The sequence below is a fragment of the Panthera uncia genome, chromosome B4 (assembly GCF_023721935.1).
Source record: "Panthera uncia isolate 11264 chromosome B4, Puncia_PCG_1.0, whole genome shotgun sequence".
Classification (NCBI taxonomy): domain Eukaryota; kingdom Metazoa; phylum Chordata; class Mammalia; order Carnivora; family Felidae; genus Panthera; species Panthera uncia.
This window is the reverse complement of record NC_064809.1, coordinates 71,380,547-71,403,295: the sequence shown is the minus strand read 5'-3', so window position 1 is coordinate 71,403,295 and position 22,749 is coordinate 71,380,547. Positions and strand designations below refer to the sequence as shown.

The 22,749-nt window shown below is 40.1% G+C and overlaps 1 protein-coding gene across 3 annotated transcripts in view; it reads left to right on the top strand.

The window, feature by feature from the left end:
• SLC38A1 (solute carrier family 38 member 1) overlaps positions 1 to 22,749 on the top strand; it is a 63,994-nt gene that overhangs the window by 17,773 nt on the left and 23,472 nt on the right. For all 3 annotated transcript variants that reach the window (XM_049627235.1, XM_049627236.1, XM_049627237.1), the window contains 2 exons: positions 9,886 to 9,961; positions 10,250 to 10,365. In XM_049627235.1, coding sequence (XP_049483192.1) covers positions 9,886 to 9,961; positions 10,250 to 10,365 — 192 coding nt within the window. The remainder of the gene's footprint in view (positions 1 to 9,885; positions 9,962 to 10,249; positions 10,366 to 22,749) is intronic.

The following is a 22,749-nucleotide window of genomic DNA, read 5'->3' as shown; positions in this document are numbered from 1 at the left end:
TCTTAGAGGTTAAGTCTGCAACCCAGACACTTCCTCGTTATTATCCAAGTTCACTGTGTTATGATGTTTCTTATTGTTGGATGCAAATTTGCTTCTTGCACCTCTTCTGAGTCATTATCAATAATAATTACCATTTCTTGAGCGCCAGGTGTTTTTACATATATTGCCATTTTTCCTTATAACCTCATGCAATGCATTCTTTTGCAAATAAGGATGGTTTAAAAATGCGTTTTACAAATAAGGAAACTCAGGCACCGAGAAATAAAGTAACTTGTCCAAGGGCACACGCAGGACTGTGAGAAATCCCTGTCGTTCTGCTCCTCTCCTGCCGCCTCTGACTATAATGCTGGGGCATTAGTGAAAAAGATCGTCTTTACTGGTTTTATTTAACTCTACCAGTGCTATTTTAAGCTCTGTATACCTGGAGCGTCCCGCAGTCACTGCTGACCTCCACTTAATGGTGCATGGGATTCTAACCATTTCACAACTAGGACACTTTGGTTTGATAATGAAGCTTCATTCCCAAAGCAGTGCAAACCTGGAGGACCTTCAAGTGAGTCATTGATAATATTCAGTTTAGAATCTGAGCCAGATCTTTAAATGTTGTACTTACTAAACTGAAAATACTAAGTTTTTGAGGAGGTTACAGCTTGCAGTGACTGGAAATATCCATTCTCGCCTGTGGCTTGGGCACCTTGCCTGGGTGAGCTCACTTCCTCACAGGCTGTGACTCAGGCAGTAAGCAGCTACAGCGGGAGAGCTGGCTGGTGCTGACCGCTTGCTTTGTGGAATTTGGTTCCGCTGCTGCAAATACAGTGTGAGGCATTTTTTTCTTTAATATCCTCTCTCACTGACACAGTTCATGAATCTTGCTTCATTCCTGGCTCTAGGACAATTCAAATTAAAAACAGGATATGACAACGAGAAGCCAAAAAAAAAAAAAAAAAAAGGCAAATTAAAAACAAAAAAACAAAAAAGACACCCATCATGATTCCTGCAAAAGCTGTACCTAAATACCTTTCACACTTCTTGTGGCTTTTTCACATTGGTGAGAGGAAAGTAGGCTCAATTATATGAATCTAAGAGAGCCAACTCCCAAAGGAGTGAGTTTTTAGGTCACACTGCCTCTTTTTAGGAAGCTAGAGAGAATGTTGAAAACAAATGTTGGTCTCTCCTTACCTGGCATGTAACTGGTAACTTTGCCCAGAAACTCCCCACGAGGATACTATGAGAATCATCTTTTTTTGGGGCACCTGGTGGCTCAGTTGGTTAAGCATCCAACTCTTGGTTTTGGCACAGTTCATGATCTCGTGGTTTCATGAGTTCAAGCCCTGCATCAGGCCCTGCATTGGCATTGAAGAGCCTGCTTGGGATTCTCTGTCTCCTCCCTCTCTCTGCACTTCCCCAGCTAGCACTGTCTTTGTCTCTCTCAAAAAATAAAAAAAATAAACTTAAAAAAAAAAAGAATAGTCTTTTTAAGTTTAGTTAAAAATAGAGTAGAGCCATTTTGGTATTAGGACACCTGCCCTTATTCCAGTTCATTTGTTTTCTTTCATGCCCTAATTTTTGGGTTGTAGTCATAGAAATCTATACCTGAAACAGCAAATCCTTTCAAAATGTCCACTAGACCAGTAGTGGTGATATTTTAACATGCGTATGAAACACCTGGAAACCTTGTTAAAATGCAGATTCTGGTTCAGGAAGTCTAGGATGGGTCCTGACATTCTAATTTCCAGCTAGCTCCCAGGTGATGCCTGTATTGTTGATCCATGGATTACACTTTAGTAGTGGCAAGCTCTAAACTTTCTAGGTGTAAGCTTAAGAGAAAGAGTCATCTTAATCATCTTTCTATTTCTTATACCTTGTAATGGTATGATATGGTATGATAATAGTGCGTGGTACAGGGTGGATGTTACAAAATATCTGTTAAATGAGAGAGAGACAGACAAAGACACACACACACACACACACACACACAGAGAACAGTTAGTGCATGGTTTGGATTTAGACTTGTATTGAATCCTGGCTCCATCAATAGATGTTGTGTGGTCTGATGCTTCGAACCTTAGTGCCATCCCTGTGGGACAGGGATGATAATAATACCTTACCTCATGGGATCGTTGGGGAATATTAAATGCAATACTGTTATACTGTTTGTAGGTTAAAATTCAGGCTCTGCATTCAGCCAGCTCATATTCAAATCCTGGCTCAACAGTTTTAGTTGTTAGCAATGTGACTTCGGTCAAGTTACTTAATTTCTCTAAAATGGAGCTAATAATAGTACTAGCCCGTGTAATTATTGTGAAAACAGATGAGAAAACCCATGTAAAGTACTTGGCAGTGTCCAGCAATAGTAAGCCTTTTAGTATGAGAAAAGTATGTATCAATAACAGTGCAACCCTCTTTCTTTGGTAAGCACGTCTGTCTTCTCCACCCCAAGGAATAACAGCATTGCTTAAGGTTTTGCATGGTGGCCAGTTATTGTTACCTTAAAGCTGTTGAAATGTTAAAGTTGTCGAAATATTAGTAGATTATTCTGTGTCCATGCACATATTCATGTATTTTAATATCTATCTACTGCTGTTCTCATCTCGATGTAGAGTTAGTGTTGTTACGACCCTAGAAGCATCTAACAAAATTTGAGTGTCTTACTAAGATTTTTCTTAAAAGAATCTGGGACAACTCTTGTCACTATGCCCTGTACTAGCCTTTGTTTTGGTCCCTCTGTATCTTTCAGAATTTATGTACTAAATATGTATCACTTGGAAGGACCCTTGAAAATTTAATTATCTTGTCTAAACCTTAGGGAAGGAGATTCCATAACTTCTTGAATTCAGTTTTCATGTCAGAAAATTCTTTCCTTTCTTTAATGGATCCTGTTCCAGTTAAAGTCTCCTTCCCCTCCTTTTTTTCTCTTTTCAGTAGAGTTTACCCATCAAGTAAGGCTTTGTTTACTTCTCAGTCTTCTCTTTATTTATTTTTAATTTTTCATTAATTTATTTTTTAATTCCAGTATAGTTAACATACAGTGTAATATTAGTTTCAGGCGTGCAATATAGTGATTCAACAATTGTATACATTTTGTACATTACTCAGTGTTCATCATAGTAAGTGCACTCTTTGATCCCAGTCCCCTATTTCCCCTATCCCCCCACCCACCTGCCCTCTGGTAACCATCAGTTTGTTCTTTATAGTTAAGAGTCTGTTTTTTTGTCTCTTTTTTTCTTTATTCATTTGTTTTGTTACTTAAATTCCACATATGAGTGAAATCATGGTATTTGTCTTTCAGTGACTGACATTGTACTTAGCATAATACCCTCTAGGTCCATTCATGTTGTTGTGAATGGCAAGATTTCATTCTTTTCTGTGGCTGAGAAATATTCCATTGTAGATATATACCACATTTTCTTTATCCATTCATCTGTGAATGGATACTGGGGTGGCTTCCATAATTTGGCTACTATAAATAATGCTGCAATAAACATAGGGGCGCATATATCTTTTCAAATTAGTGTTTTCATAATCTTGGGGTAAATACCTGGTAGTGGAATTACTGGATCATATGGTATTTCTATCTTTAACTTTTTGAGGAACTTCTGTACTGTTTCCCACAGTGGCTGCACCAGCTTGCATTCCCACCAACAGTACAAAAGGGTTCCTTTGTTTTCACATCTTCACCAACACTTACTGTTTCTTGTGTTTTTTAATTTAAGCCATTCTGACAAGTGTGGAGTGATATCTGATTGTGGTTTTGATTTGCATTTCCCTGATGATGAGTGATGTTGATCATCTTTTCATGTGTCGTTGACCATCTGTATCAGTCTTCTCTTGAAATGCCTTCCTGTGTCTTTCATTCTTTCATGTTTTCCAGTCTCTTTGTTACCTGCTTCTTTGCTCTTGTTCTTTTTTCCTTTTCCTTTTTAATAGATTGTTAACATTTCAGGGAAGGAACTCACAAAGGTCATTTAAGTTCAACCACTCATCCCTTTTGTGTGACGAATCTTCAAATGAAACACTATAATCTAGTAAGAACCTGATTGGTGGAGATTACAATAGGAAGATTTTCTTCTTGTTGTACAACCCATCCTTAACTGGATTGTTGTTGTTGCTGATTTATTTTTGGTTTTAAATAACTGTTCTATGTTTCTCTCCTCCTTTCACACTACCTCAGTATAACGCCTACATCCTCTTTAAGGCTTTGTCTATTGAAGGTCACCACGACAGACACTGTAGGTTTTTGTTTTGTTTTGTTTTGTTTGCAGAACAATTGGCTACCTAAGAGTTGGTTGAATTCTGCTTTGTGGGTACAGACCGACCCTGTGGAAACTCTTTTTTTAATAATACCTTTATCATCTGAGACCACATGTCAAAGGCACCCTTGCCCATAGCCCATTTTTAAGTCAGTAAATAGAAATTTTATTTCAGTTTCTTTGCCAGAGGTCAGTGCTTTTTAACACGCAATTGCATTTTTTAAATGGTGAGATAACAGAAACTTGTGATAAGCTGCATGACCTAGTTATTTTGAATAGACTTTTCCATTACAAAAAAGGTTGGCTTCATTTGTTTTTAGAAAATAGTTTACAGAAATACAAAGATATAAAGAGATATAAAGAGGAGAACATTTTGGAACAACACAAAGAGAATAAAGAGGCGTTCTTTCAGTACTTCATTCTTACTGAGCTAGATTTCCCTGCAGCCTAAGCTACTCCATAATTCCTAAAAAGAAGATGCATATTTGGTTTGTGGAGGGTCTTCTGAGTTGCTACTGCATGGGCAGGTACATTTGGAAGGAGAGGGAGTGAGGACACCACATAACCGCTCGGGATGCAAAGTGACCTCATGGCTCAGTCTGTGCCACAGAAAAATAGTAAATAGGTCAGAGTCAGAAAACTCCATTCAGACCAGAGTATAAGAAGACTCATGGAAGATGAGGGCTTTGAACTGGGAGGACAGGGGTGCCTGGGTGGCTCAGTCAGTTAAGTGTCCAGCTCTTGATTTCAGCTCAGGTCATGATATCAAGGTTCTTGAGTTTGAGCCCTGCGTCAGTCTCTGTGCTATCAGTGCAGAGCCTGCTTGGGATTCTGTCTCTGCCTCTCTCTCTGCCCCTCTTGCAGTCTCTCTCTCTTTGTCTCTCTAAATAAATAAATAAATACACTTTTTAAAATCTTAAAAAAAGAAAAAAAATGTATTTTGAACAGGCAGAACTGCACTGGCTGAGAGGAGGGTCTCCTGAAGAGAAAGTGGATTCCGACTGTAGTTGACCCTCGAACAACACAGGTTTGAACTGCACAGGTCCAATTTTTTTAGCAAATACAGTACAGTACTGGCAATATTTTTTTTTTTTAATTTTTTAGAAGTTTTTATTTGTTTTTGAGAGAAAGAGAGAGAGAGCAGGGGAGGGGCAGAGAGAGAGGGACAGAGAGAGAATCCCAAGCAGGCTCCACACTGTCAGTGCAGAGCCTGATGGAGGGCTCAAACTCACAAACTGTGAGATCATGACCTGAGCCAAAGCCACGAGTCGGACGCTTAACTGACTGAGCCACCCAGACACCCCTGGAAATAATTTTCTTAATACAGTTTTCTTTTCTCTAGCTCACTTCAGTGTAAGAATACAGTATATAATACATGTAACATACAAAGTATGTGTAATCCATTGTTTGTGTTATCGGTAAGTCTTCCAGTAGGCTATTACTAGTTAAGTGTTGGGGGAGTCAAAAGTGATACGTGGATTTCTGTTGCAGACTATGAGTCTGGAGTGCCCTCTTGTCCAGAAAGAGAGCAGATGCAGAATTGAATACAAGAGAGGCTAATATCAGGGAGGAGACAAGAGCCCCAAACAGGTGTTTTGTCTCCGTATTTATTGAGCTCACAGGATATTACCCACATGGTGAGCATGAAGAAAACCAGATATTACACACTTGAGCATGGAGAAAACAGTCAGACAGTTATCATTAACTTATGTGTGTAAGAAGCAAAGGGTCTGGGGGGGCAAGTGGAGTTTGTGATCAAAGCACAATAGTATATTGGCATCAGATGGAAAGTAATTTCCTGCAAGTGATATCACAAGTTACTCGTGATCCCATTATAATATCTTGCTAGCTAACCTTGGGTGCTTTCGCCCCATGGTGGTGGCTTTCTGTCCTAAACTTCTAACCCATTTATGTAAGCAAAACCTGTTTCCCCACAGATTTCCAACTGCACAGGAGGTCAGCATTCTTAACCCCTGTGTTGTTCAAGGGTCAACTGTACTTGTTTTTCAGAGTTTTCAGTCTCTGTTCTCAAAATGCACTGGTCTTGTCTCAGGCCTCACCCCTCTTGGGAAGATCATTTTGAGAAGCAGGGGGAGCTAAGATTGGGACATTGAGACAAAATTAAATTAATCAGTACAGGGAATTCATACTTGAAGCTTTTTCAGTGGGGGAGCCAGTGAAGATTTTTGGGAAAACCTATTAAGCCTAACCTCCGCAGAAAGTAGACTGGAAGAGGCAGAATCAGGGAGACACTTGATACACATGTTTTCTGATGTGCTTTTTAATGGTTACTTGCTACTGTATGTCAATTTATCATACTCCCCCTGTAGAAGTTCCGTAGGAAAGATCCAGCAATCATGCAGGGACTTTATTCTTTATCCTTTTACGTTGCACAATGTTTGACCCTACTGAATGCCCCTGGTGTCAAGGTGTCTGTGGCCCATCCCCTGCCCACCAGTCCTCTGCCACCAGCTCTGAGTACCGCCAGGCTAGGAACTTAGATCTGCTGTCACAGGCGTTTTATCGGTGTTTGGTTTGGTTTCTTTGAAAATGTTGGGGTTTTTCTTTTGACTTAAAAATAATAGAAATTCTTGGGGGCACCTGGGTGGCTCAGTCAGTTAAACATCCGACTCTATTTCAGCTCAGGTCATGATCTCATGGTTTGTGAGTTCAAGCCCTGCAATGGGTTCTGTGCTGATGGCACGGAGCCTGCTTGGGATTCTCTCTCTCCCTCTCTCTCTCTTTCTCTCTGTCTCTCTCTCTGCCCCTCCCCTGCTTGTGTGCTCACTTGCGCACGCGCGCTCTCTCTCTCTCTCAAAATAAATAAGTAAACATTAAAAGAATAATGGAAATTCTATTTGGAAAACAGGTCCCTCCACAAGAAAGGCAAATGAGGGAGCTTCTAGATGAAGATTTGGTTAGAATCGAGTTATTAAAATTAACCTGATTAAATAGAGCCTTTTACTTAATAGCAACGCCAAATAGGAGTCCATTTCACCCTAGCAAGTCCAGCACCCACTTTCTTTGGGCTGCCTGTGTGAAAAGGAAGACACCTTTCCCTTGCCCCTCTTCAGCCAGATCCGTAAACCTCAGTTCTGTGTAAAGATTTAAAATGCTAAGGGCAAAAGAAGGGCCACACCAATCATTAATAACAATGCTATCCAGCTGCCAGATTGGTCTCCAAAGATACTTTCATTATGTTCTCTTGCTAAGAGCCTGCAATACTATTTCTTAGGCGTCTGCCTTTAAGTTTCCTCTGGCTAGTCCCACCCAATAGAAGAAGCGTTTCCTTCTCTGGATTCCTTATCTAATCTCAGGTTTGCACAGTCAAACCTATTCTGGTTTTAGTGGCACAGTTTCTCCTGAGTTTCAGGAGACCGAGGTTTCCTTCTACCTCCTTTCGCTCTCTCACGGTAACTGGACAGGTTGTAGACACAGGCAGATGCTGAAGGGAATAAGCCAGAGATTGTGCTGCTTATATGAGGTGATGGTCCCAGAGGAAGTTTATAGTATGTATATTGCTTATCTTTAGTTTGTCAGGGCAAAATGAAGCAAACTTGGAGAAGTAATGCCAGGGAGAAGCCAGACCTCTTAGATTAAAGGTGAAAAAGGTAGGTAGCTATAGTAAACCAACATTGATGATATCTGTCTTTCGTTTAAAAATGTTTTATTGTGAAATACCACATCATTCAAAACAGCTTATGAAAATCTAGTGTGCGGTTTAAAGATACCTGCTTGAAAATAGTCCAGTTCAAGCGGCTTCATGTTTATTAGTGAAAAAATTCTCTGTGACTAGTTCTTGCTGAGGCCGGACAATGACATTTTCAGAAGAAGAGCCTAAAAGCATCCCTAAGGTGTTTTACTAATACATACAACAGTTTACCTATGAATGGCCCTTTCTTTGACAATAGCATTTGTTTTCTTAATGGGGAATTTTCTTTTTTAATTAGAAATTTAGGCCATAAAGTTCTTATATTAACCCTGAATATATTTGATGATTCTTAGAGCTTTCTGAATTCCTGCTTCAATTTTTTAAAACATACTTTTTAAAATTTTATTTATTAATTTTTTGAAGTTTTATTTATTTATTTATTTACTTTTTAACGTTTATTTATTTTTCAGACAGAGAGAGACAGAACATGAACGGGGGAGGGTCAGAGAGAGGGAGACACAGAATCTGAAGCAGGCTCCAGGCTCTGCACTGTCAGCACAGAGCCCGACGCGGGGCTCGAGCTCACGGACCGCGAGATCATGACCTGAGCCGAAGTCGGCCGCTTAACCGACTGAGCCACCCAGGCGCCCCTCCTTTTTTTTTTTTTTTTTTTTAATGTTTATTTATTTTTGACACAGAGACAGAGCATGAGCAGCGAAGGGGCAGAGAGAGAGACACACAGAATCTGAAGCAGGCTCCAGGCTCTGAGCTATCAGCACAGAGCCTGACGTGGGGCTTGAACCCTCGGACTGCCAGGTCATGACCTGAGCCAAAGTCAGACGTTTAACCGACTGAGCCCCACAGGCGCCCCTATTTTTATTTTTTTTTTAAATGTTTTTATGTATTTTGAGAGAGAGTGTGTGTGTGCGAGTGGGGGAGGGGTAGAGAGAGGGAGAGAGAGAATCCCAAGCAGGCTGTTAGCTAGGAGCCCAACACAAGGCTCAAACTCACAAACCTTGAGATCATGCCCTGAGCCAAAATCAAGAGTCAGACACTTAACCAACTGAAACCCAGGCGCCGCTCCAGTATTCTTTTAAATGCCAGCTTTATAGGGCATCTGGGTGGCTGTTGGTTAAGCATCCGACTCATGGTCTCACGGTTTGTGAGTTCGAACCCCACATTGGGCTCTTTGCTGTCAGTGTGGAGCCCGCTTTGGATCCTCTGTCTCCCTCTCTCTCTCTCTCTCTCTCTGCCCCTCCCCCACTCTCAAAAATAAATAATCATTTAAAAAAATAAATGCCAGCTTTATAGTATCCTTGACATTACCTAATTTTCAGTTAGAGAAAAATCTACATAAAAGTTAACTTGTATTGTGTATAGTCATTTATTAATATTGAATGATTCGAATCTGAATGATTCGAGATTATAGTTCTTTTTGATTTAGGGTTGTCTTTCATATCATCTCAGGATGAGCACCTGCTGTTAATAGTGTTTTGTACTAAGTACAGTGAGGGGTATAAAAACAAATGAGGTGGGGCCCCTGGGTGGCTCAGTCAGTTGAGCGTCCGACTTCGGCTCAGGTCATGGTCTGGTGGTCTGTGAGTTCGAGCCCCTTGTTGGGCTCTGTGCTGACAGCTCAGAGCCTGGAGCCTGCTTCAGATTCTGTGTCTCCCTCTCTCTCTGCCCCTCCCCTGCTCATGCTCTGTCTCTGTGTCAAAAATAAATAAACATTAAAAAAAAATTTAAAAACAAATGAGGCAAAGTATCTGCCCTTGGGACACTCATAGTTTACTTGGTAAAACAAGAGTGTAAACAACTAATACTGGCAAGGGACAAAGCAAAATAAAACAGAAAGGTGGTTGAATGGGGCTGTAAACTCTTAAGTAATTGACTGATAACTTTCCCTGTGTGATGTTTTGATAAGTAATAATGTTAACCTTCGATCATTATTGTGAAATTAAATTATTCTGCATGTCTTTACAGCAAATTTATTTCTGATCGCGAAAGTAGAAGAAGTCTCACTAACAGCCACTTGGAAAAAAAGAAATGTGATGACTATGTAAGTGTCATTATAATAAAGTTTGCTTATTTGTTTTAATCCCATAAATTGGGACAGATGTTTTTAATGCATGTAGCATCCTACCAAAAGTATAGCTATTTATATTCCCCAGGATATTCCATGGACCCTGTGTGTTTTCTCCTGAAACCCATTTTGGAAAATAACCAGACCACTAAACAAGTATTTCTTGAATTTTATTTCTGCACTGGTTCCTAATAATGCTTTAAAGACTTTGACATGATGAACTTTCTTGGGGACGGTTTTGCTTATGTTTGTCTCTGTGTTTAGATTCCAGGAACAACCTCCTTAGGCATGTCTGTTTTTAACCTAAGCAATGCCATTATGGGCAGTGGGATTTTGGGACTCGCCTTTGCCCTGGCAAACACCGGAATTCTACTTTTTCTGTGAGTGTTGACAGTGCTGTAATTTCCATTTTAAAACTGTATTTTCTGTATGTTCCTGTTCATGTACAGAAGACACTGGAAATATTTCCAAGTAGTTTTTATTTCATTTTATGTTTTTACTAACTTGGCTAAGTTGTGAGTACATACTTTTATATTGTTTATTCGAATGATTTTCCAAGTTGCACCTAATGTTTATAAGAAAGTGGAAGGAGAAAATCTTTTCATTAATCAAAAACACCAAAATAAGCATTTATAAAAAGGGTTAAAAGATTTCAAGATAGCATTTTTTTGGTATTTTTGGATTCTTTACCTGTCATTTTAAATCTCAGCTAAAAGGTCAAAATATTAAGAGGTATTTAATCCAACCACTCACCACTTCGGTGTTTGGATTGCAGTGGAACATGTACTATATCCAAAGGTGATTGTAAATTTGTTTGTAATAAATAGCCAAGAAGCACAGATGAGAAATTAGCATGTACTTTTCTCTGAGAGTTAGTTAAAAGAAATTAGGCAATTTTGTTTTTAAATAACTTTTTCTCACACTGTTGAATGGGATTTTCTGCAAATGTACAGAGAGCTTATTTTTAGTTGGAACAAGATGAAAACAGACATAGAATTTATACCAGGAAAATTCTCACCCAGCCTGATTCCCTTCTCAAACCTCTAAGGAGTGTCAGGGGTGTTTTGCCTGATGAGGCAAGGAGGACATTCACTTCTTCCAGCCTTTTCCCCACAAGACTACACTCACGTCTTTGTTGGCCTTGCTGAGTAGTCTGTATCCCTGGGTCGTTTAGATAGGAGCATCATCTATGCTTGGAAGCAGTGACCGAAATGGCTAGTAATCCTACAAATTGTGTATATACCTTTAGAAAGACTTAGAAAACTGCAGTGAAAGTACATTGTTACCCATTCCATTACTCAGGGATCAGTGATGTCCAGCCATGCTGTGCCATACTGGTCAGTAGCACTAGGGATTAATACTCATTATAAATTTTTTTAAAAAAATGTTTTTATTTATTTTTGAGAGATAGAGCGCTAGCTGGGGAGGGGCAGAGAGAGAGGGAGACACAGAATCCGAAGCAGGCTTCAGGCTCTGAGCTCTCAGCACAGAGCCCAATGCGGGGCTCAAACTCGTGGAACTCGTGAACTTCGAGATCTTGACCTGAGCCGAAGTCAGACGCTCAACCGACTGAGCCACCCAGGTGCCTCTAGGGATTAATACTCTTATGTGTAAATCACTAAAGATGTCCTTCCTAGACTTAAAACTCTGTATAGGACAGTGAATTCAATGCATTTCTTCTTCATTGTCCATCCAACTCAGTAAATCCAACTGTAGCCTCTTCTCTTTATTGCCCTGGGTGGATCTTTCTATGTAGCCTTTCTGTTTATGTATATCTTGAGCCAGGTGCCAGGTTTTAGGGTAAAATGATAAGAGTTGGACAAAATATTTCTCTGGTGATTTTTTTATTGGTATATGTGGAATTCTGACCCTCTGAGGATGCCACGGGGTGGCTTGTGCAGCTGCGCTTGTGGTTTTCAGAGCAGTGGCAGGAAACACCCGACTGCTAGTCCCAATTCCTCTTCTAAATGGCTGTGTAGTCTTAAGCAAGTGACTTGGCCACTCTGAGCTTCAGTTTCCTATTCTGTAAAACAAGGAAATTGCCCTAGAAAAATCTCAGAACCCTGCCAACCTCCGAAACCCTATGGTTCTGTGACTAATTTTAGTTATTCCAAAGCTGGAAATATGTTCAGCTCAGAAATGTGTTTTACATTGATTTACTTTTTTTTTTTTTTTTTTTTTTTTTTTTTTTTTTTTTTTTTTTAGTTACTGCAGTATATCAAGTAGTTAGTTCTATGTTTAACATAGTGAAGGGTCCATTCTTTGATGGTGGTAACAACAGCAACTCTTGCAGCTCTTACTTTGTAGCAGGTACTATTCTTAAGTGTTCTCTGCTGGATCCTTGCAAGTTTGTGAGATAGGTCCTATTAGTACTTCCCTGCTTGATGGATGAGGGAACCGAGACAGAGAGAACAGACTTCTAGTTTGGAATCTCTCTTTGTCACCATTCTGGGAATCCCCTTCACCTCTCTTCTCTGCTAGATCCCTTCCCTTGTTCCCCATGTTCCATTTCTTCCTCTTTCTGAATGTTCTTCCTTTTGTTGCTGAGAAGGGATGAATAGAAATAATTTTTTGAGGCCTCCATGTCTGCAACATGACTTTATTCTGACTTCACCTTTGATTGGCAGTTTGGCTGGATATAGAACTCTATATTGGCAGTAAGTTCCCTTCAGAATTTTGAATGTATTGCTCCATTGTTTTCCAGTCTCTTCTGGTGTGAAGTCCCATATCCTCCTGATTCCCGGTCCTTGTATAGCCAGGGTTTTTGTTTTATTTTATTTTGTTTCTGGAAATTTGTTGAATCTCTTTGTCCCCCATGTTCTGCAGCTTTACAGTGATGTGTCTTGATGTGGGCCTGTTTTTATCCATTGTGTCAGGCTGTTGGTACATCCTTTTCTTTTGGAAGTTCATGGTCTTCAGTTTGGGGACGTTTTCTAATATGTTTTTAACGTTTATCTATTTTTGAGAGAGAGAGAGACAGAGGCTAGGGAGGGAGGGGCAGAGAGAGAGAGGGAGACACAGAATCTGAAACAGGCTCCAGGCTCTGAGCTGTCAGCACAGAGCCCAACATGGGGCTTGTACTCAAAAACTGTGAGATCATGACCTGAGCCAAAGTCGGAAGCCTAACTGACTGAGCCACCCAGGTGCCCCAGGGGACATTTTCGTATACACTGTTGTGTTAATGAATTTCTTCCTCCTCTTTCCCCTTTTTACTCTTTCTGGAACTACTCCCCAGATTCTGGACCTTTCTGGACTTGTCCTCTAATTTTTATTCTTTTCTTAAATTTTCATTTCGATAATTTTTCTCTTTAGTTTCTGGAATATGTGCTCAAATTTTTTCCCAGCTCTTTACTGAGTATTATTTCTGTTATTATTTTTTTATTTACAGGAGCTTTTAAAAAATTCTTGGAATGTTCTTTTTTGATATTCTATTATTTTGTTTTATGATTTCAGTGTATTCTCCAAGGATTCTAATGACAGTTTTCCTCTTTTACGGAAAATTTTGAACATAAAGTAGAAAGAATAGTATGAGATTCCCATGTTCCCGTCATCTCCTGGCCTCACCTATTTAATCATCCACCTCACCTAGATTCTCTCAAAGCAAATTCCAGCTCTCATATCATTTCATCCATAAATATTTCAGTATATTTCTCATTATATATATATATATATGTGTGTGTATTACATATGTATGTATTACATATGTATACATATGTATATTTAATACATATATATATGTATTGCATATATATGTGTGTGTGTGTGTGTGTGTGTATATGTATATATATATATATAAAATGGACTAAAACATAACCATAATAGTTGTACCTAAAAATTATCAACAGTTCCTTAATATCATCAAATAGCCAAACAATATTTGAATCGCCTGTTTATCTCATTTTAAAAAAACCAATTGGATTTTCCAAATCAGTACTCAGATAAAGCCCCTATAGTGCAATTGGTTGACATGTGTTCTAATTTCTTTTAATCTATAGGTTCCCCCAATTCTCTCTCTCCTCTGTATTCTATGCCATATATTTGTTGAAGAAACTGGGCCATTTGTCCTATAGAGGTCCCACAGTCTGAATTGTGCTGATTGTATCTCTGTTGCAAGTTCATTTTTGGTTTGTTTGTTGGCTTTGGATTCTTTCATTTTGGAATCTTTCCTCAGGTATCAGGTGGTCCTTCTTTGTCTGTTATATTTAAAAATAAGGGATGGGGGAAACCAGCCTAATTCAAGCCCGGCACAGGTGAGTGGGAGCTTGTTGGCAATAGCTTCACTTAAAAGGGTTGTCTACAGCCCTTTACTTGGGGAACCACCAGTGTCAGTAACTCTTTGGCTGTTTCAGATTGCCCAGCATCTTCCTGTCTCCTGCTGGAGGGTCTGAGCATTTCTGCCATCTTTCTGGGAACCAAGGTGGGGGTAGGGCTTGTGGTGAATATCTCACTTGCATGTGTTCACCGAATCCCAGCTTTCATGACAGTACCCACTCCCCAACAAGTTGTATTGAGTCCCTCACCCAGACACCTATATTTTATACTTTCCAGAGAATGTATCTTCACGTATATACTTCTGCCAGATGGAGGGGGAGCAATCATAGCTTTACAGAACAGGGGCCTGGTCTGGGAAATCTCACTATCTCTTGAAGATCCCCTTTATTCTAGCTCATCCCTTCCAGTGTTCCCTATTTCCAGTAATGCTCTCAGGGCCTTTTGGGAATTCTGTGGTGAAAATTAGATTGGTCTTGGCTTTCTCTACTGCTAATTTAAGGTTTAGCTTTGTCTGCTTTCCAGTTCTGAAATTTTGTTATTATTGTCCTCTCATGCTCTTAGGAGAGAGCAGGAGTAAGTTCTTGTATTCAATCTACCATTCCTAGAACTCAGTTGACTTTTAATTATAGTGATTCAGGCATAATTGATCTCTTGTCTCATGACTCTTTAGTTTCCAACTGAAGCAAAGAACTGGAAAAACTTGACTCTTATGGTTGCAGGAAGACTTCCCCTACATAAAATTATTATAGATCATTCGGTTATTTGCAAGATGCATGAAAAGCAGGCGCAACAAATCATCAAGTGAAAGCTCACGAAGGTAGCTGTATAAAGACCCAAACTTAAAGTTTTTCACAAAATGTAGAACAAGGACTCACTCTGTGTGTTGTAAAACCAGCTGCTCCTACAGCTGCTCAAAGCCAAGAAGCAGTTGGCAGGATCAAGATATTTCATCTGGTACAAGGCCCTGTTCCAGACTCATATTAGCCAACATGGAAAAAGAGTCCAAGCCTGTCCAAACTTCTTTAGAAAAGCAGCCGGAAGGCTCCTCCGAGTCTCCCTGAGGCTGGGTGCGGAGCTCTTCACTGGAGTCATCTGAAAACTTGCGGGAGTGATTTCTTTTTCTTGGATGAGTTTGGGGCTCATTTTTTTTTTGACCTAACCATAATGGCTGTCATCCCTGTTTAACACACATCTGATTCAGTTGGATTCGGCGAACTCTGCCCTGTTGTAAGAATACAGTTCAGTTTTGTGTTTTCCTGAATTCCGAAGCCCTATAATTCCATCTGAGGAACAGGAGGTATGGGAATGGGGAATCTCAGCTGACCGTTGTTCTGACAGTAGGTGTTTTCTGTTGGAAACAAAACGGGGCCGTACCCGGAGGCAGCCGTTTGGGGATGTGCTGAGGCACAAGTATCTCAGGGTAAAATGCACCCACTGAAGTGAGTTTTCCTAAGAGTGGGTATCCTAGGAAAATGCAATGGGTGCTGAAGAATCTTCCACCGTAACTTCCTGTTCTACCACTGATTTTTTTTTTTACATAGTTTCTCCTTAACTCTGTCATAGCCAAAGTGGCATCAAAAGTAAATATTGGCATGTAAGAATGGCGGGTTTTGTTTTTTATTTCACTTTACCGTCTCCCTCACTCTGGCCCAAAACAGGAAAGTTACCTTTCTAAAGATATCTATTAAAGGCATACATTATATAGAAAGTTAATGTCTTTAGAACGTATCATCTCATAGTAGTAGGTAAATGAGAGGTTTATTAAACTACACAGAATCTGACAAAGCAATAAATGCTTTATGTTTTCCCATAACTTCTTAGCAGGTGTTATTGTTTATTATTATTTTAATAATGTAGCCCTTAGGTATAAAAGCATGAAAAAGGAGAATGTAATTCATGATACTTCTGAGAGCTCAATGATGTCATCATTTATTGTAAACAGTGTGTTTTTAAACCATCTGTTTGAAATATAATTCTAGAACAACGTAACAATCTATGTAGACAATAGTTTAAATTTTATTATGGTTCATTACAACTCCAGACTTTTTTGAGTCTTGTTTTCTATTTTCTATGGCTGTAAGGATACAAAAGATAAATAGCTAAAAACACTTTGAAAAGTGGCACGCAAGAAGATTATGTACTGTTCCAACCTCATAGGGCTGCTATGAGAGAGTGTGTGGGTGTGTGGGTGTGGGTGTGTATGTTGTGAGTGTGTGTGTGAGGGAGAGAAAGAGACGAAGAGAGTACCAGTAATGTAACACCTGGTATTCAGTAGCACTATATAGTAAGTATTTGCTGAAGTATAATTAGGTAGTCACTAAATAACGGTTAACATTTATTGAACACTATTCTACTTGCCATATTATCTCATTTAATCTTCATCACCACTCAGAAGTATTAGCTCCATTTTACAGATGAAGTAATAACTGAGGCTTAATAACTACTTAGCAAGTTGGGGAACCAGGGTTCCATCCAGGCTTTCTTGACTCTAGAACCTGTGTGATCTAAAACTATATACTATAAAACTAAAACTATATACTGCTTGGGTGCCTGGCTGGCTTAGTTATTAAAGTGTCTGACTTCGGCTTAGGTCATGATATCATGGTTCATGAATTCGAGCTCCACATTAGGCTCTCTCCTGTCAGCACAGAGCTTGCTTTGGACCCTCTGTCCTCCTCTTTCTCTGCACCCCCCTCTTCTCCTCGCGTGCTCTCTCTCTCTCTCTCTCTCTAAAATAAACATTAAAAAGAAAAAGGGACAAAACACTATACTGCCTTTTAGTGATGCCTCTTCCATAACCAAATTTGCATTATTACTGTACATCACAAGAGAAATTTTATTCTTATCAATAGATACTAGCAAGTTAATATTTTAGCTTTAAAATCACTTTGTATAGGAGGGCACTTGTTGTGATGAGCACTGGGTGTTATATGTAAGTAATGAATCACTAAATTCTACTCCTGAAACCAATGCTATATGTTAACTAACTTGAATTTAAATAAAATCTTGGAAGAAAAAAAAAAATAAAGTCCTCTTGTATAATCTGTCAGTATTCCTGGATTATTTTACTGTTTCGAAAAGAACCATTTTAATGGAAATAGTTCTGCAATATCAAATGCACCAAATTGTAGATCAGCAGTGGTCAAGTTCCTGGTCACAGCCAGTAACATATATGCCTAAAGTATATTATAAAACCAATATAACTTCTGAACTGCTTCATATTTGTCATATCTACACCTGACTTGGTCTCATGTGGCTATTTAAGATTCCCCACTGTCTTCATGAGCCCTTGAATTTAATTCCTTCCAAAGATTTAAATTTTCTTACTGAGAATTAAAACACAAGTGCTAGCAATGTCAGATGATGCCAAGTCCATTATTAGGGAATTGCTTACATAATCATAGTAGTTCTATAAAATAAAATATTAGGCTACTATGTCAAAGAGTAAACTAGATTTATATGTACTGGTGTGGAAAAATTTCCCCGGAATATTATTATGTGAAAAAACCTGAATGCTGGGTGGAAGTGAGCAGAGAGGAAGACTGTACACAGACTAGTCGGGAGGGCACACAAGAAAGCTGTGGACAGTGGATACTTCTGGAGAGTGACACGGGGTCTAGGGTGGAGCAGAAGTGCAAAGTTTACACTCTTTGTATTTTCTTTCTGTCTCTTTTTTTTTTTTAAAGTAAAGTTTATTTATCCTGTGAGAGACAGAGAGAATGCTAGTGGGGGAAGGGCACAGAGGGAGAGAATCCCAAGCAGGCTCCAAGCTGTCAGCACAGAGCCTGATGCAGGGCTTGAACTCATGAACCATGAGATCATGACTGGAGCTGAAACCAAGATTTGGATTCTTAACCAGCTAAGACACCCAGGTGCCCCTGTATTCTCTTTTCTACCATGTGTTTTTGGGGGACGAATGTAGTTGGAAAAAAACCTTGTGTTTTAGAGAACTTAAAACCAATGCAATAAGGCTTTTTTTCTTCCCTCTTGCCTACAGAAAACTTGAGGAAAAACAGATTTTCAGTGTTGATGTTTAGACCACGAGAGCGAGAATAAGCCGTTGGTGCTGTGCCACCCGTTCCAAACTATATTTTCAACCCCATCTCCCTTTAGATTGCCTCCCTTTCAGCTACACTAATCCCCTTCTTTTCTGTAAAGGTCACCTGCACTGTCCTCGTTGCCTTGATTTTTTCACCTCCCTATTCCCGTGCCCGTCTCTGCTGCTGAATGCCAATAGGCCTGTAAAGCCCAGTTGGATGCCATCTCCAAAAATGCTTCCCTGATCCTCCTACGTGCAGGGGAAGCTCTCCCTCTCTTGTGTTTCCAGTGTAATCTCTACCTTTCTAATTACAAGTATTACTTCCATTAATTAGGCATATATTTTACCTTCCCAATTGAACTCTGAGCCCTACAAGAGCAGGACTAATGTCTAATTCTTCCTTGTTCAAACATCCCCTCTGCCCCGACAAGATCTAGAATAGTTGCTTGCATATAAGATGATGCTCAATAAAGTTTCATTGAAATGAATGAATGAATGAATGAATGAATGAATATATAAGAATTAGATTTTGCAAAACAAAAAACAAGGCTTTAGGGAAAAACAAGGGCTCTCATAATTATTGCAGACTTATCAGAGGGAAAATATCAACCAAAACCCTTAGTTCACCCTCAAATTTGGAATGGGCTTTGGAGATGTAATGATAATAACAAGGTTAGCACGGGACTCACCACCAAGTGGTTACTTGGTTACTTTCCTGGGATTGCCTCCTTCATGTGAAAATTCTAAATAGTTCTGAGGCTGTTAAATACTGTAAGAGGTTGGTATTGCGTTGCTAAAAGGGCATTTGTTGTTAAATTGCTACTTGCAAAAAGGACAGTAATTGTCATTTTTAGTTTACAGCAATTACCTTCACTTTGTGGTTGAGTGTTTGCCTCAATTGTAGGTGAATTCTCTCTGTCTATTTCTTAATATTTACCTTTGTGGGGCGTTTTTTTCATTATCCTTCCACCAAAAAGATGCAACATTGTATTACCTATAATTACAGTGTTTACAAACATACCAGTAAATAGCCATGCCAGTAAGGGTAAATCTAAAATATAAGGATCTCTGTAAACCAAGATCAGACTTCCAGGGGCCTTCGCCTACATAAAGGAAGACAGAAATGGAATTGGAACCAGAGACCCATCAGCACAGTGCCCTAAGTCCTGTTCGTGTCTTACAGGTATTTCATCATTATTATCCTGTCACCAAAAATGGGCTTCTCCTGATATCAGGAGGCTTGCATAAGGCTTACATAAGTGCCTCAGCATAGCTCTGAAGTCTGCATCTTTTCCAGCAAATTCTATGAGTTCGGGTGAGATTGCAGCACAGCTTCACAAATATGTACTCTGCACGTTCAAGAACCGCCATTGCTTCGTTACTTTATGTAGATTCCCAAAAGTATGAATCACACTCGCCAAGAGGGTCACTTTGCTCTTAGCAGTAATGAAGATGGTCTGCGTGGCCATTTATCACGTTCTTCCTTGTAAATGTTAAGTTGTCTTCCCCTGTGCACTCCTAAGCCGGCAGTTCTTTGCCTCTTGAGGAGAGATGACGCTGGATCTTGTGATATAAAAATGATGCGATTAAAGAGGAAGTCAATAGGGAAGCCCTGCTCTTCCAGTGATCCTGGGAGGCCCATCCGTATAGTCACATTCATCTACCCTCTTGTCAATCAGTTACTTGTTTTTAAAATTCTTTGAGTTATAGTCACCGTTCCTTAGAAATGATCTGAAGAGAAAATCGTTGCCCTTCAGCTGGCAGGGAAAATCACTGGCATCAGAGCCTCTTGTTTTGGGAATAATAATGCTGGAAGGGGAGAAGTGGCACATTCAGGCTTGCCAACATTTGAAATACATGTAGAAAGGACAGTGGCAGTGCCATTGAACTCTATTGAAATGCATTGGATTAAGAAGCTTTTCAGAAATAGGGAAATAGGAAAGTGGTTAATGTTGTGCTTAAAACGAGTGCCTCTTTTCTAAACGGAGAGCGTTGGCAAGCGTAGGAGAGGAGTCCCACCCATTGTTTTTAAAAGTTGAGCAGTTATGCTTAGTTAGTGAGTCATCTAAGATGTGTCTGATAAGGGGTTCCAAGAAGGCAGTTCTTGGGGCCCCAGAGAGGTGGGCGTGTGTGTGCAGCGCGCGGGCGCAAGAGCATGTGCGGAGAGTGGGCTCCGTCCTGTCGACGCTGAGTTGCACCTGCTGTCGGGCAAGGACGAGGACCCAAGGAGAAGAGCATGGCCTCTATTTTGTAGCACTGTGTTTTTCGTAGCCTGCAAGAGGCAACTTAAGTGTACTCTCTAAGGTCTTACCAGTGTTAATACCTCCATGATGCACACGGCCTTTTCGTTCACTTTCCTGGGTTGCAGTAGCCCAGATGTGTATCCGCACTGCAGATCAGCATAGTTCAGAAATTGGGATTTCCGAGTTAGCTTGAACTTTTACTACTCAGAGTGGTAGTTGGTTTAGTAGAGTGGAAAACCGCCCTGGTGTGGGCCAGTTAGTTTTGCTTTGTTCTATGGCCACAAGCTTCACCTCACATCAGGTACCTCGTATCAGTGATCTACGTCTATAGCCAGGGGTTGGCAAACTACAACGTACTGACCAAAACCTCTTCTGACCTGCAGCCTCTTTTTTTTGCGTGGCTTGCTGACTGAGAATAGCTTTTATTTTTTTTAAGAGTTAGAAAAAAAAAGAAGATAGTTATAAAGTATACATGTGTCATGGGATCTTTAGAACAATCCCTAGTTATCATTCCTGTTTTATAGGTAAAGAAACTTAAGAACTCATGAGGCTAAGGAACTTGTTAGGATGACAGTGTGATTGGTGGTGGGGCTGGGGAGGGAGGGGAACAAGCCCCTGGTGTAGTACTCTGAACTCTTCCATCTCTCTTTAGATGTGCATTGTTACCATGGAAACAGAATAATGGGGGGCACCTGGGGGGCTCAGTCTATTAAGGGTCTGACTCTTGACATCCGCTCAAGTCATGACTTCATGGTCGTGGGATAGAGCCCCACATAGGGCTCTGCCCTGAATGTGGGGCTTGTTTGGGATTCTCTCTCTTTCTCTCTCTCAGCCCCTCATCTGCTCACTCCCACGTTACAGAATAAGGAAATAAACATTAAAAAAAAAAAGAGACAGGGGCGCCTGGGTGGCTCAGTAGGTTAAGCCTCCGACTTCAACTCAGGTCATGATCTTGCAGTCCATAGGTTTGAGCCCCATGTTGGGCTCTGTGCTGACAGCTCAGGGCCTGGAGCCTGCTGGGGATTCTGTGTCTCCCTCTCACTGCCCCTCCCCCTCCCTCTCTCTCTCTCTCTCTCTCTCTCTCAAATGAATAAACATTAGGAAAGTATGAATGAAGCCCCAGATCCACCATTCCTGCTGGAGTGGAAGTCCAAAATACCCACCCAAAACAGCACACACCTTTATTTAATGGTTATATGGCATTTTTCTGTCACTCAGGAGATACATTTTAAGAATGTGATAAAGGGGGCATCACTTTCAAAAGTAAGGATCTAGGTTTGAGGGGAAAGTAAGCTAGTTATTCTTGTGGAGTGGAAGAAGAGGAAGGAGGACATGTCAAGTTATAAAGGGAGAGCTCATAAAACCCACAACCCCCTCTAAGGACTGGAGGCAAAAACAGGAAGTGGTGGTGGTGCACAGTTTTCTTTCTTACCAGTACAGCTTCCTCATTTAAAGTCAGACCTCCTCCTAAATTTTTTACCTCTTAAAGCACTAACTAAACCGACAAGTTCTATCTGCATACCTCTTTTCAATACTTCTTTTTTTTTTTTTTTTTTAGGATTATACTAGATATTATTTGATTTGGTCATCAGTGAGACATATTTCTTTCCTTAGACAAAACAAAATACTTAACCAGCAGTGAGGTTAGTTTAAGAGCAACTTTGCACCAATTTAGACTTATCTACGAGGAAATAAATGGAAGGAATTGTACAAAGAATTTATCCCTGCCTGTTCCTGGCTCAGCCTTTAAAAACCATCCTTTCATTCCCTAGTTTAATGTGTAAATATTACAAATAATTGCATGCTATCAGACCTGGTGTGCTGGTCCTCTGCTCCTTAGAATGTTGAAAGTCAATCAGGATCTAATGATAAAAAGTGCACTTTGGGACTGAATATTTACATTTTTGCTTCTTTTTCTTTTCTTTTCTTTTCTTTTCTTTTCTTTTCTTTTCTTTTCTTTTCTTTTCTCCTTCCTTCCTTCCTTCCTTCCTTCCCTTTTTCATGTTTATGTATTTAATTTGAGAGAGAGAGAGCAAAAGAGAGCACATGAGCAAGAAAGGGGCAAAGAGAGACAGGGAGAATCCCAATAGGCTCCATTCTGTTAGCCCAGTGCAGGGCTCGAACTCATGAACTGTGGGATCATGACCTGAGCTGAAAAAAATCAAGAGTTGGATGCTTAACTGACTGAGCCACCCAGGCGTCCCTCTGCT